General features: G+C 39.7%; 1 protein-coding gene across 1 annotated transcript in view; it reads left to right on the forward strand.

Moving 5' to 3' along the window:
* Nucleotides 1-14644, forward strand: part of LOC149256023 (origin of replication complex subunit 3-like) — a 399611-nt gene that overhangs the window by 55679 nt on the left and 329288 nt on the right. The window contains exons 6-9 of the mRNA XM_089460641.1: nt 7080-7353; nt 7484-7558; nt 7951-8027; nt 8206-8302. Of these exons, the coding sequence (XP_089316767.1) occupies nt 7080-7353; nt 7484-7558; nt 7951-8027; nt 8206-8302 (523 nt within the window). The remainder of the gene's footprint in view (nt 1-7079; nt 7354-7483; nt 7559-7950; nt 8028-8205; nt 8303-14644) is intronic.

Below are 14644 nucleotides of genomic sequence, written 5' to 3' on the forward strand. Positions count from 1 at the left end.
AATACTGTTGCAGATATCACACTGTAATTCAGAAACAAACATATGCACAAGCATTAACACATTGACATAGATATTTTGGACAATAGCCCCCAGAAAAACCCAATGTGGGAAAACCGGTGCAGCAAGGGAGGATTTTATTATTCAGCAATTCTTCTGTACAATAGGGTGCCAAACTGGCTTACCCACAGAGAGAAATAATTCTCCAACACTTCTCCCAATCCCAACGTCAACCCGACTGACCTCTGCGTGGCTCTCAAACCCTTTGCGTCAGCCCCTGCTTGACTGTGTCAGCCTTGGGCCTCTCTGCGTCACTCGCGCAGGCCCAACAAGTGACTGCGTAGTCTTCTGCTGCCTCTGTGTCTGCCTCTCCTGCCTCAACGTTGATCTCTAGTGGCTGATCCTGTCTCTCTGCTCCGTACTCACTGCCTTCTGGCTGCTCACCAGACTATTGGTTCAATTTCTCAGCTAACCCCGCTCCAGAAATTGAACTGACTGGTTTCCCTTAGTGTGTTTTCCAAGTGACCCTCAAGCCTCCTCTTATACTTTTCTCGTTGTCAAATCAACAACCGATATTAAGTCCCTAAGCAACGGCTAAGGTTAGATCTGGCTTGATCCATGACTTTTGGACCATTCTAACACAATTTTATATTAATACACATTAATATTTTATTTTCCCTAAGTTTAGACCTAGGGACTCCATTAAAAATATTAATTATTTAATATCTCCCAAACTGTTTAGAATCTGCCCACACCCTTTCTGGGTATTGGAGATCTTATGTGCCTTAGCCTCTCCATCAATTTTTGTGGCTAGAGCACATCCGATGCTACCCCAAATCAACAAAATTACCATCATATCTTGGGTTCCTTGAAATATTGGAAGAACGGTAGCAGTAAAACTTCAACAACAAAATTCAACATGAAATTTCAGCAACAGTAAATTTCAGTGGTAAGATTTCAGTAGAATTCAACTGTAAAAGTTTTGCTGTAAAATTTTAACAATAAAAATTTCAGCAGTAAGATTTCAGTAGTAAGATTTCAACAGTAACATTTTCCGCAGTAAAAATTTCAGTAGTAATGATTTTAGCGGCTAGGAAGGAGTGCTAACTCTTATCTTCTTGGGCTTGTCTTCACCAAACCTCTGATACCATGTTGAAATTTTGATGTTCTATGTTGTAATAGTCACTTATTACAAAATTTCTTTACGTTGCAATATTAGATAAGTAATTGCAGAGAGTACATAAATCAAATGCACAATAGAAGACAACCAAGAACATAACTGAGACACAAAGAATTTAAGTCCATTGACTAGGGCAAAACCCACCCATATTCTTCTTCTATTAGAAATCAATTGTTCACCAGAAATATAAAATACAATGAGAGAAAGAAGTTCACCCAAATATGAAGAAGATATTTGATAGCTGTAGTTGATGCGAACACTGAATTACTTTGGCTCATCAAGTTTTGCTCTTTACTCTTCAAGACACTTTCTCTCTCTCACAATTCTTCTCTAGTCTCTCTAACTCTCTCTTTCTCAAGTTCATACTCTCCTTTCACAATGCACAAGTAGTGAGGGGAGAAAGAATGAGGCACATATATATGAGAGGAACAACAAATCCATGCTACAAAGGAGTAACTCACATGCCAAGAGGAGTGTAATGCTTGTCCATTTAGGAAATGTAAGTCATGCCATTAAGGAGGAATGCATGCCTTTGTAACTTATTCTTTTAAGAGAGAGTATAACATATGCATTAAAGAGTGCATAAGAGGAATCTTTTATGTCATGCTTTTGTCCAGTGAGAGAGTGTAAGATAATCTTTATGACGTGCTTTAATGAGTGTAAGAGGAATATGCCATGCCAATAATGAGAGTGTAAGAAAACATTATTGAGAGCCATGATTGAGTGACTTGAAATTCCTTTTAATAATAATAATAATATCATAAAGAGGATAATAATAATATTGATGATAAAATATTAAGTCGAGATTGAACTATTAGGATTGATTAATGATAAGAAGTGATTTTTCATCAACAATAGTTGATTACCAATTGACACAAGGTGATTTACTGTCTTGAGACTTTCTAATTTTAGACTTTTTATATTTAGAAATTCTATTTTTAGAAATTCTAATTTTGAATTTCTATTTTTAGACTTTTTATTTTTTGAAATTCGTCCCTGAGCTGCCAATTTTCAATAATCATCACTTGTGGATCAATTCAACCTCCTGAGAGGATTTCGGCCTAGCTGAAAGTGACTTGTTTCTTGTGGAGATGTGATCTTTTTTGGAGTGTTTGCTTATGGAGACTTTCCCTTGTTTTGGAGACATCATTTTGGAACAATAAAGGATTGGTTCATGCCTTGTCTTGTAAGTATTCTATGTATTCGAATATCTTTGTGGCTATTGCATGGAATGGGTATTGTTAGGGTTTCTATATGTTAGTTTTATTGAATATTTTTTTATGAAATCTTGGCATTGATGTTGTATGCATTACCTTTTAAGACTTGTATGACAATCCCTTGAGTGATCCTTCATGTCAAGCACTCCTCAATGACTTTTTCCCTCATATAGCTAGGTTGTGAAACTAGGGTTTTTTAATTATCCCTTACTCCATTCTAAGGATTGATTTTTCATAAGTAGACCTGCCTCTTGACTCCATCACCCAAGATCAAACACTAGTCATTCCACATAGGTGATCACACCATAAATTTTCCATAAAACCTAATTTCTCTCTACTCTAAAATTCAAGCCGCTAGGCTAGGATTAGGGCCAAAATTCAACTAGGGTGCATGTGTGGGCTTTTGGAAGGATTTTTCACATGGTTGGTAACACATTGCCTCAAAATCATTCTTTTCCAATGGCTAATTCTTTTATTTTAGGGCTGATGTCACAAGCCCTAGGCAATTTTTGCTCTAGGCAAACCCTAATCTAGCCCTAGTCTTCAACTTGGGGCTTAGTGAAGGCTTTCTGCCCCTAAAATTGATTAAATCCATCTTTTCAAGCCTTTTCTTGGTCTTGTGTACCTAGGTAAGCTTGTTGACATTGCGTATTCATAAAACCCTAGGTTACTTGTGCTTTAGATAGACCATTGGTGTTTGAAATACTAAGAGGGGGGAGGAGCGTGAATTAGTATTTCGTTTATTAGCCAATGTTTAATTAAAAAATCACTACATTAATCATTTGAATTTGAACACATGAAAACAAAAGATTTATAATTGAAAGAAACATTTTCTTAATATAAAGTGTACAAACAAGTTTATCAACTCCATTTGAAACTTTCATAGGAACCAGTCTACAGGAGACACCAATCCCTTACTTGAGCACCAACTCAGTGAATATGTGGGCACCAACCCATAGGAGACACCAATCTCTTAGCTGAGCACCAACTCAACAATTTCATAGGCTCCATCCTCAGCTAAGCACCAACTCAACAAAATTCATTGGCACCAACCCAGCTCCAAGTTAGACTGTATTTTTGTCGTTAGCAACTTCTTTAAGTCATTAGCAAATCATCATCAACCATGCAATCCTCAGGTTTGCTACTTCAAGCTTGATCAACGTCGCCGTCCCACACTTTCCTTGTCTTCAGGTGTCCTTAGCTCATCTTATGACCCCTGGTTCCGTATGTGGTTGATATTCAAACTTATGTAGCCAGAATGCAAGTCACAGGTTATCGCTATCCAGACATCTCACAATCAATAGACTTCAACGTTGTCCACTTCAATTGCAATCATCAAATATCTGCTTGCCCCAACTTTTCCCTTCAATACTGCTCAATTTCTCCACCAAAATCTGCCACTAATCTCATTTGAACTTGAACAAGATTTCATACCAAACCTGATTTTCTTTGACTTGTAGATAGACCTTCAGATTTCAGATTCACCAAGGCAACAGGTAGACTTTGCCATGCAATATAATCAGACCCAAGAACCTAGTCAACTCAGTCCGAACCCTTCGCAGCTACCTCAAAAAGCTTTGCCAAAATGCTTCTAAATCTCATCATACTCTTCGACTTTGCCTTAGAATTCTTCGCTGCTTTGTCAGAGGTCTTTTATTTGATCAATAAATCTCAGTCTCCATGCAGTTTTCTGGTAAATATTCTTGCGGAAGTTTTAAACCACGAACTCAGAACTTCTGTAACTTTTGTACGCAGATCATACACTGAACGGGAGAAAGCAGAGAATGAATTAAACCACGAAATCAGAAATTTTGTAACTTGTGTACACAGAGCATACCTTGGTAGACAATGGTATTGACTGAGAGTCTATAGTAGGGCAGAGCGAGATCACCACGAATTATTTCTCAGAAAGCTCAGATTTTCTGTGTTCTGAATTCACTTCCCCATTGCCAAATTGAACCAAACATGCCTTATTTATATTGGCCGAGGGGGCCTTGTTGGAATTTCTAAGTCCAACCTGTTAGAAACCCTTCATGTACTTTCTGATTTATTTTTGCCTACTTGTTTTGATTAATTAACAAGTTATTTACCATGTAAATAAAAAAAATAAATACAAGTACATGCTCAACACATTACAGATAATCAACTGAAGGAAACAAAACAAGCACACAAGTGACACTGTTGTTTTTGGACCAATGTCCCCGGAAAAACCCAATGCCGGAAAATTGGTGCAACTATTTGAGGGTTTTAATTATTAAGCAGTTTCAGAATACAATCTGCGTGCCAAAACTGGCTCACCCAACAGAGAATAATCTTGGCAGTAGTACCTCTTAGTCGGAGACAGATGTTCCAACTTCTGGCTGAAACCTCGGATAAACATTCTGACAACTCCTAGCGCCAATTTGCCCCATGAAAACCCCAGCGTCAACCTCTAGGGACTGCGTCATCCCTTTTTGGTCCATCGTCTGCCCAACGTCACCCTAGCTCTCCCTGCGTCACCCTCTGGAGGCATTGCGTCACCCTTTGGAGGCATTGCGTCAACCCTTAGAGCCTCTGTGTCACCTATGCTGGTTGTCTGAGGCACTGTGCAGCTCCTGGCTGCCTCTGTGTGAGCCCTGGCTGGTTCCGCGTCCCTCTCTCCTAGCTTCTGTGCTGATCCTCCTGGTACTATCTCTGCTTCTGTTCTTCTGTATTCACTGCCCCTCAGCTGCAACTCTGATCGCTCTTTTGACTTCCTCAGCAAACCCTACGCCAGAAAATCGAAATCTTGATCAACTCGATGTATTCTCTAAGTGACCCTCAAGCCTCCTCTTATACTTTTCTCGTTGACAATTCAACGGCTAAGATTAAGTCCCTAATCAACAACTAAGATTAGATTTGGCTTGATCCATGACTTTTGGACCATTCTAACTCAGTTTTATATTAATTCACATTAATATTTTATTTTCCCTAAGTTTAGACTTAGGGACTCCATTAAAAATATTAATTATTTTAATATCTACCAAACTGTTTAGATTCTGCCCAAACCATTTCTAGGTTTTGGAGATCTCATGTGCTTTAGCCTCTTCACCAATTTTCATGGCTAGAGCACATCCGATGCTACTCCAAATCAACAGGTCCTTTGGGGCTGACCTGTGTACTTAATTTGAGCCAACTCATTGGGGAGGTGCCAAATCGGCTTCCTTGCCTTGGCTCTTGTTCCACACATTGGGTCAGAACCATTGGCTGCTCCCTTTAGTTGTACCATTAGTTCACTCCAATGTGTACATGGTTGAACCATTTGGGACCTAACCCAAACTCCAAACTCCACTCCATCGCACGTCAGGTCAATCTTTGGAAGTTCTACATATTAGTCAGGTCACAGGTGGGATTGGCACCTGACTACTCTACTCTGCAATCCAAACCAAAAAATTGGTTCCAACATCACATTGTAGACCTATCACTGGTTCACCACAATACTTGGGTCACATACGATACCCATTCCTCTCCTATACCCTCTTCTAAAGCTCAGATAAGGAGGGGAAACTTCGTCGCCTCTCAAGTCAAGGTTAAAACACCTTGGTTCACTAGAATCTTGTGGTCTGGGCCTTCTCCCTGTCATTGTCCGGTTATACAAGATAGGATGTGTTGTGTGGTCAATGTGATGTGTTAAGACAGAGTTTCTACTAGGCCCATTTTCAAGCAAAACTTCTACACAAGCCAGGAATGAATCTGCCAAGGATTTAATATTAAGGCCAAGGCAATCTTTCTACCTGCAAACTCCATTAACTTTTTTCTCATTAGTAAATACCCATTCAATCCCAGCCTCTTCAATTTTCAACTCAGCTAGAGAGATTCAATGAAGAACTGGGGTAGGCACATCAAATGTCAATTCAAAGTAATTTCAAGCAGATGTTTCTTTCATCTACTGGTTTTGTCATCATGTTTGGCTTTGACCGTGGTTGGCCCTTGCTTTGACATCAACGACAATATTTCAACAATTGGATGGTACGCTTTAGCTTGTTCATGCTACTTTGAGCCCTGTCCTTGAGTGCCTCTTCTAAGCCTATCCTTGTCACCTCCAAGCCTTAGACTTGAATATCCATTAGGTGACCTATATAGGGAAGCCTCCCTTGTGGTGAAGATCCACTAAAGAGCAGGAGGTGGTGGCTGTGGTGACAGTGGGCCACACCTCATAGTGTTGCCACTTGGTGTAGTCACTGCCTTGTGAGCTCCCCTCACAAGACCTGTTAGATTTTGAAGCTAACAAATTGCATTATGTTTATTCCACCATTCCCTAGATGATTAGATGCCTATTAGTTCTGTAAATTCTTATATACTATTCATATCCTTTGTAATACTACAAGGGAAACTTCTTAGTGCATCAATTTATAAATTTCTGTTTTCTGGTCTTGCAGTGTTCACTGGATTCTTTTCATGCCTGATTATCATATAAGATTCAGCTTTTGCATCTTTATCCAGATTGAGTATATCTGTATTTTGTACATTTGTGATTAAGCTGTTATTAGTTGCATCCATAAATAAATGCAGTTAAATTAAAGATACCAATTTAGATAGTTTATGGATCTGTATGTTAATTGTGATTCATTCATGATGATCATCTTGGTTGGGCATTAACATTCAGCCATATTTATTTGCCTAAACTGTTCTTGTAGCTTCTAAGGTTTTTATGTCTGGTTTGGCAGTGAATGGGTTGTTCAAATACCAGTTGTTCTTGTAATGGGAATGGCAACGACAGTCGATGCTCTAAGGAAACTGCTGCCATCAAGTGCAATACAACATCTACATCCTCAAAGGTTCAACTTAAAGTATCCTCTTGAGCGACTTGAGGCTGTTCTTACTGCTGTAATGATTGAATCCTTCAGTGGATTTTATATTGGACACAAAGTTGCAAAGTTTCTCTACAACTTTTTCTTGAGGCAGGATGGCACTGTGACATCATTTTTGAGGGCTCTGAAGGTCAGCTTCCAAATTTCTTATATAAGATCTTCTGTATAGTGAAGTGTAGTTCTTAGGGGGTAAAGATATCAGTGGTCTTACATCAGCCGAAGTTGCTTATTAATCAATTGGTCATCCATGGATTATGCAGATCGCATGCATGGAGCACTTTTACACTGAACCTTTGAGCTTCCTATGTAATGAATTAGTGGAGGATAAAAGGCAGGTTTGTTCTCATCCATCTTTTTTTCATCCTTACTGATATTATTATCATATATGCTTAGCACAGGATGAAATTTTCGTTTTTCAACTTTTTACATATTTAAGTTAAATTCTTTTGTTATGGACAAATATAATGCTTTTAGATTGATACATATGCCTGACATTATATACTTAAAGCTTATTTGCAATCTTTTTTAAGTGTTTGGTCATATCTATGAGGAGTTTATTTTGTAATAATACTATGTTGAATGTTCACAATTATGACTTTTTGTGTTGGTGTGAGGTTTCTTAGGTTAACTGCTTCAGAAAAAGTAAAAATGTTCGTTATTTTCATCATAAGTTGAAATTAGCAAGGCATGTGAATCTTGTAATTCTGAACTTTAAATACTGAAACAGGAAGATTGGGAAAATATTTGCAATGCATTACCAGAAGCCATGCTAAAGTATGCTGCAGAACTTCCCTCTGTTCAGTTGTGAGTCTCGGCCATCCTTTTTCTTCGGTTCGACTCTTGAAAGTTCCATGAAGATTAGTCTTCTGGATGTCTTACTGCCGTTTCAGAATGCTTATTGTTTGTATGCATATTATTAATGATTATTATTGAACTCTTTATGTTTAATCTTTTTTTACAATTCTTCTGTGTGTGTGAGCAGTGAGCATAAATGTGAAGATAAAGCAATTGGCGTGAAATTGGCTGCTGCATTGCTAGATATAAAGATCGTGAAACAGAAGTGGAGCACGGTTCTTTTGGTGAGTAGCTTATATAGATTGTAATTTGCATCGTCACTCTTGTTTATGTAAATTGCTATAATCTGGTATATATGCACTGCTTCCCTACAGTGCATGCTACTTATGGCTGTTGTGGAAGGTCCCTGAATGGCATTGGGGTGTCCTCATCACCATTGTTCCTTTTCTCAGTTTGACTTTAATTTTAAAACAAACAGAGCTGAATTACAGAGATTAAACAATATAGAAATCACTTGTACATGGAATTGAGCAAAAAAAAATGCAATAACCAGTAGCAAATGGTGCCATTTACAGATTTTGATTGTAAAATAGATAAGGTAGAGTTGCAAGGATACAAAATAGAAGTTCGAGTTGAATGCAATGTTTCAAATTGCCCAAAGGAGTACATCCAAACATATAGTAATCTATTCTGTATATTTGAATCCCCTATGACTCTTATGTTCCTGTTTCTGCAAAATCTAGCAGGCTTTGGAGAGGGAAACCCTACAAAGCATAAGCTAGACCAAGATGGGGTAGTGGCCCACTATCACCACAGTCAAAACCCCTTGCTCTTTACGGATTTTCACTGATGCGAGGAGTCGTGGTAGGAGAGAGACCACTTATAATATATATTGTATGGTTAATGTGTGAAATGATCTTGCTAGGAGCTCGTCAAGAAAGACATGATTTAGGTTCAAGATTTTACAAGGAAGCAATTTGCTTTCTATGACGAGACCTAGAAAAGAGGGCACAAGACATAGGGTTTGATAAATTTAATGATTGTTGGAGTCACCTAAGGTCAAGGCTAGGAGAAAAGGTTTTTTACAATGTATACCAGCTATGCCAAAGCTCATGAAACCTTCAAGGAAACTCTTAACTTAAATGAAGGAGAACTAGGGTTTCCCTCTTAGGCAAACAACTAGGGTAAGGAAATTTATGCATGAAATTGAACTAGATGCCCACCAAAAGCAAGATTTTGTGGCAAATATTATCCTCTGGATCTTTAGGCTCTCCAACCACCAAAATTCTTCTTGCGTAGGGTTTTGCACTAAGCCCTAGTTTCTTAACTTAGCCTTGAAAGGGCTGAATTGAGAGAGAGAAAATATGGATTAAAACTGAGAATGATCACCAATTGATTGAGCTAGTGCCTTGTCCCTTGGGAATATGGAGTCAAGGATGTCAAAGATTAGCTAAAGTTTTTCCTAGGGAGGCTGAAATTTGATGCCCAAGCAATCAACTTACAAGCATTTACCCACTCAATGGAAAAATGGAATTTTATGGGAGAGCTACTAGAAGTTCACCACTAGGAAAATTCATCGCATGTTATGTATGAGTAATGCATGCAATATTCATTTAGATAGCATTAAAATTGATGTTCAAAAAAGTAGGGCACAATTTAGCATAACCTAGAATTAATAATTCCATACATTAGACATTCAAGAAATAGATATTCAACGGTAAAGTTTGCTTACAATATAACATACAAGATTTCCATCTGTTAGACCAAAGAATAGCTCCAAGGAATATCCAAGATCAATTCCAAACATCAAAATGCATCCGAAGATCTCTAAAAGTGCATTAGAAAGCAAGTGAAAATTCGTTTAAGGAGGCTGAAATTCCAATGTGTGATGATGAAAAGTTACAATGAATATCTTTTCTATTTATATGAGGAATAGCGAGACCTAATATAAACTACAAGCCCCTCTAATCATATAATTATGCGCAAATAATAAATCGAAATGACGATGCCAAGATAGCGTAGGCTTCTATAGGGCTGACGTTGAGGGCTTCAAGTGCGATGATGAGGGTAGAGGCCCTCTAAAATCATGTTCTAGGGGTTGGCCCATAGATCTCTTGCAAAATCCTCCGCGGGCCCTAGTTTTGGGCTTGGGGCACAAACATGGGTCTCAAGGTGGTGAATAATCTTGATTCTGCTCCAACGTTCATGGAAATGAGGATGGTGCTAGCCCTCCCATGTCTCAAAGCATGAGAGTTTGAGACAAACCTCATCTGGGCCCTAGATCAACTGCCTGTCTTTCTAATACTACTAAGCGGGTTGGGGGCATGCTGGTCCAAGTGCATCATCCCATAAATAATATAGGGCAAAGTGCATGAACTATGTGGGTGTTAAAGATGCCCATGGATACAAATGATGCTCTACAACTGTTCGAAGTCCCATGGCCTGCAACGCATCACCTGTGGGTGACAATATTTCCCTTTGGAGGACTTGGAACCCAGTTAAGTTGCCTAGACCTATAGATGGAACCACCTGCCAATTACAAACAACAAATTTTGCAACTTTCTCAATTAGGTATATTAATCATTATTGCATCTAATTGAAGCAAGATTGTAAGAAATGGGCAAATTAACATTTCATGTAAGGCTTCTCTTCCAAAATTGGGGACTTAGTCACGTAATGGTGTTACCTCCCTAGGTAGGAGTGGTTAATATATGATCCTATTAGCTATTTTCAACCCCCAAGAGGAGGTGATATGCCCTTGGTCCACCCTTCAATTGATAGGTGCCATGTGAATAATGATGGAACAAAGGGGGAAAAGACTTCATGGCCAAGTGGCATGGTAAAAGGGACCGACTATGATGGAGTACCTCATCATGGGTGTATAGATGTGACGAGGGAGCAATCGTGGATGCATGAGTTATCTTGACCTTTATTTTCTGACCCCTCTAAATGCCTTTTACTTTTTCTTGATTCTTCTTTATATTATTGCTCGTAGCTCAAGGAATGAGAGCTTGCTTTATATGATGTATAACAGTTATTATCCCCTTTAGGAAGGGGTAGTTCATTGCCCATCAGGGGTTGGAACTTGGGACATGCAAGGGTTCCTTGTCTTCTATGAGATAGGGCAATATTTGTCCAGGAACTGGGTGATGGCCATATGAGTGAGGTACAGATCATGCTTGGCTTTTGCTCACGTCCTAATTTGTATGTCTTGACCATCTTTTGCATTTTGATTTTTCCTTTGTCCTTCTTGTGGCCATCATATGTTCTTTCTGTTTCTTAACTGCATCAACCTCCAAGGTTACATTTCCGGTCCCTACCTGGGTATGAGGATGTGTGGGTGCCAAATTCCAATGAACCAGTGGTCAATTGAACCAGAAAAAGGGAGGTGGAACAGGGGCTCATAATATAAGATGGAAACTGGTGACTATGGAATAGGGAGAGATGGGGCTTCTTACCACAAAATCTAGCAGGCCTTGTTGAGGGAAACCCTACAAGACAAAAGCTAGACAAAGTGCTAACATTGCGGCAGGGGCCCATTGTCACCTCAACCAAAACCCCCTGCTCTTTATGTATTTTCACTGATGGGAGGAGTCCCGGTTGTTAGAAAATCAGAAAGGCAGAAAGATTTTCTTATGTTGATAATTACTTGTGATATTCTTGTATTCTTATTATTTGTTATGTTCTTTTATCTTCTTTTCATGAAGCAATAATCAAAACAAAAACATGAAGATCAATGACATCATATGTAGGCACTCAACTAGGGCTAAAACCTCTCTCTAGGGGAAAACCCAATCAAACTCTTCTACTAATCAAATTGAGATAGACCAAGACGTTAGACCTGACCAAAAGACCTTCCTCCTCCACCAAGTTAGCCTTCAACAACCTTCAGTGGTCTCTTCTTGTCCAGCAGCTACATCCTAGTAACAACCCAGAATTTCGACCCTCAACAACTCCAGAATTTCGGCCCAGCTACTTCATAATTTCGACCCAGCTACAATATTGCAATTTCAGCCCTTCCAACAACCCAACAACTTCTCACGTGTGACACAAGAGATGGAAAAATCGACTTCTTATGCTTGACAAAGACTTCCTTCTCCTTTGCTAGGGTTTCCTTCCTCTTGAATTTTGCATCCTTTTCTGTCTCCAACAACTGTAGATCGAACTTGTTGCTGATGTGCTCCAAATGAGGTCGAGTTGCTGCCTTTACATAGTGAATTTGTCCGGTTGAATTCCCTTAATGAGGCCGATTTGGTGGAGGAGACGTAAAAGACCTAAAATAAATTTTCTTCTTGATTGACAATGCCCAAGAAGGGTCTATTACATATTGACAAGAACACAAACTCTTGACATAAACCCGAGAGGCCTACAATGGAGGATTTGACCTAAAAACATTGACCCAAGCATGAAACCCACACTTTAATAAGTCAATTTCTTTTATAATAATTGTTTTTTCTTTCATTTGACAAATACCTTACGTCATGACTCAAATACAATTATGAAGACCGACACTAGTTACATTTGTTCAAAACTGGTAAAGGAGGAACTATTTGAGAAATCTAAGGCAGAGAGTGTTGGCTTCAGGGCCTTAGACCCAAGTCCAAAGTTAGGCTGTACTAACCAACAAAACCCTATATTCCTGGCCCTTTTGGCAATGACCTGTGCAGGGCAGATCACAGTCTCACTCGAGGTAATATGGGGGGATGCTAGAACCAGGTTTCTGCACCCAAAGGGGTATGAAGTGTGGCTGTAGGGTTTCTTCTGATCTAGGGCTCAATCCGACCTTCGCGAACCATTAACTTCATAAACACAGTCGTAGAACAATTTCCTTACTTAATAGATTCATAAGTTGTGTGTAACTACTTCTATATGTATTATTCAACATAAATAACAATATCCAGGTCTTCACGATGCAATTATATGGAAAATATGCTACAACGAACAATATTCAAACATAAGTACAAAAACTTTAAAACAGATAACAGAACACATATATGCTTCCAAATCTTCTTTTATTACTTCAATTCTTCCATAATACAAACTTCTGACCCTGCGCACTTTGTAGGGGCTTGCGCACACAACGACAGACTTACCAAGGTCTCCACGCTCACAGTAGCAGGAACCTTCCCCTTTGCTTGAATACAAAAGATAAAAGACTCAAGGCACAGGTGATAGTACATCACATAACATACTATATTTTCATTAGACAAGCTAAGACATCCCTTTATATACTTTTTCCTATTACAATACCATGGTCTGCAAACCATGGGCGGAGCTCAAAACAATACAAAAACTAAGGGGCTTTGACCTTTCTAAAACCCCTTGACTCCTAATGACTTGTGCATTCTGCTCTTTAAAATGCGAAGGCTTTTACACAACTTAGTCAAAATTTGACCTAGGGGACTTCGTCCCAACAGGCCCCCAACACAAAGATGTGACTCGTCCTTGAGTCACTCCACTGGTACGCTCTGTAACTTTGCTTTCAGGCTGCTGAACGAAGACTTCACTAGGTGAAACACCTCCGTGCAATATGCTGTTGCCTATCGAACTTTGTTGGCCAACTTCTCTATAGTTGGTTCTTCTGTTGCTAAGTTGATTGTCCACTGCGTTTGCTGCATACTTTTGAGCTTGCCTTCCATAGTGTGTGAGAGTTGCCTTGCCTTGTCTTCCCAAAGCTGCATTCGCGTAGTGATAATCTTCATTTTCTTCCGCAACTCCTCGATCTGCGCTTGCAGGGACGTTCCTTCTTTCAATCGGGAGAATCCTTGCACAGGTGCTAAGGTGCGCGCAGTTGCCTTGATCTCATCGTATCGCAATTGCTTATCCCTAATTTGCACTTCAATCTTTTTCACCTGTGGGTCCTCCTGCAGTGAGGCCTACAGTTCTAGCGTTTCCTCGAATAGTTGGCTACAATCCTTGATTGCATTGTCTATCTTTTCCATGTTTGTTCTGATGGCAGCCTCGTGCTGCTCTCGATCTCAGGTGGCGTGGTGGGCTGTAGCTTCAATTGTAGCTCAGTGATTTGCATTTGCAGATCAAAACGGACCTTATCCACTTGTGCTTTCGACTCTTTGAATGCATTTGCCAGCTGCTGCACTTTGTCTTTTGAGGCGGCCTCAGACTGAATTTGGAGCTTTGGAAGCTCACTGCATACTTTGGAAATGCCCTGCTCCAGCTGCTTCCTTTGTGCAGTGGCCTCATCTCGATCCTGGAGAGCCTTGTGCTTTACATCGCACATCTGCTAACTAGTGATATTCGCATCTTTGATCACCATGAGTGCTCGTTGCTCTCGCACCTTAAGTTCATCTGCTACACCTTGGTGTAGCTAATGCAATGTCTGTAGAGGGAGTGCCGCGGGGTTAATACTCACTTTTTTAAGTTGTTGCGCGCTCTCCCTATCTTCGACATTATTCAGTTGTAAAGATCCATCAGGCAGGTGTACAATCCAGAGCTCTGAAGTGAGTACCGACTGTACACTTCCCGATGTTGTTGGTACCACGCTCGCTTGAACCTGGCTCGCCTGAAACTGCAACTCTTTGAGGCCCTTTTGGACCTCTGTCAGCACGACTTTATACTGATCCTCGATGTTTCCCCAAATCTCCTTCGTTGCAAATCGGACGGTGTCT

Source organism: Pinus tabuliformis, chromosome 7 (genome assembly GCF_031772625.1).
Source record: "Pinus tabuliformis cultivar Carrire ecotype Pingquan chromosome 7, CPIR1, whole genome shotgun sequence".
NCBI classification, from domain to species: Eukaryota; Viridiplantae; Streptophyta; class Pinopsida; order Pinales; family Pinaceae; genus Pinus; species Pinus tabuliformis.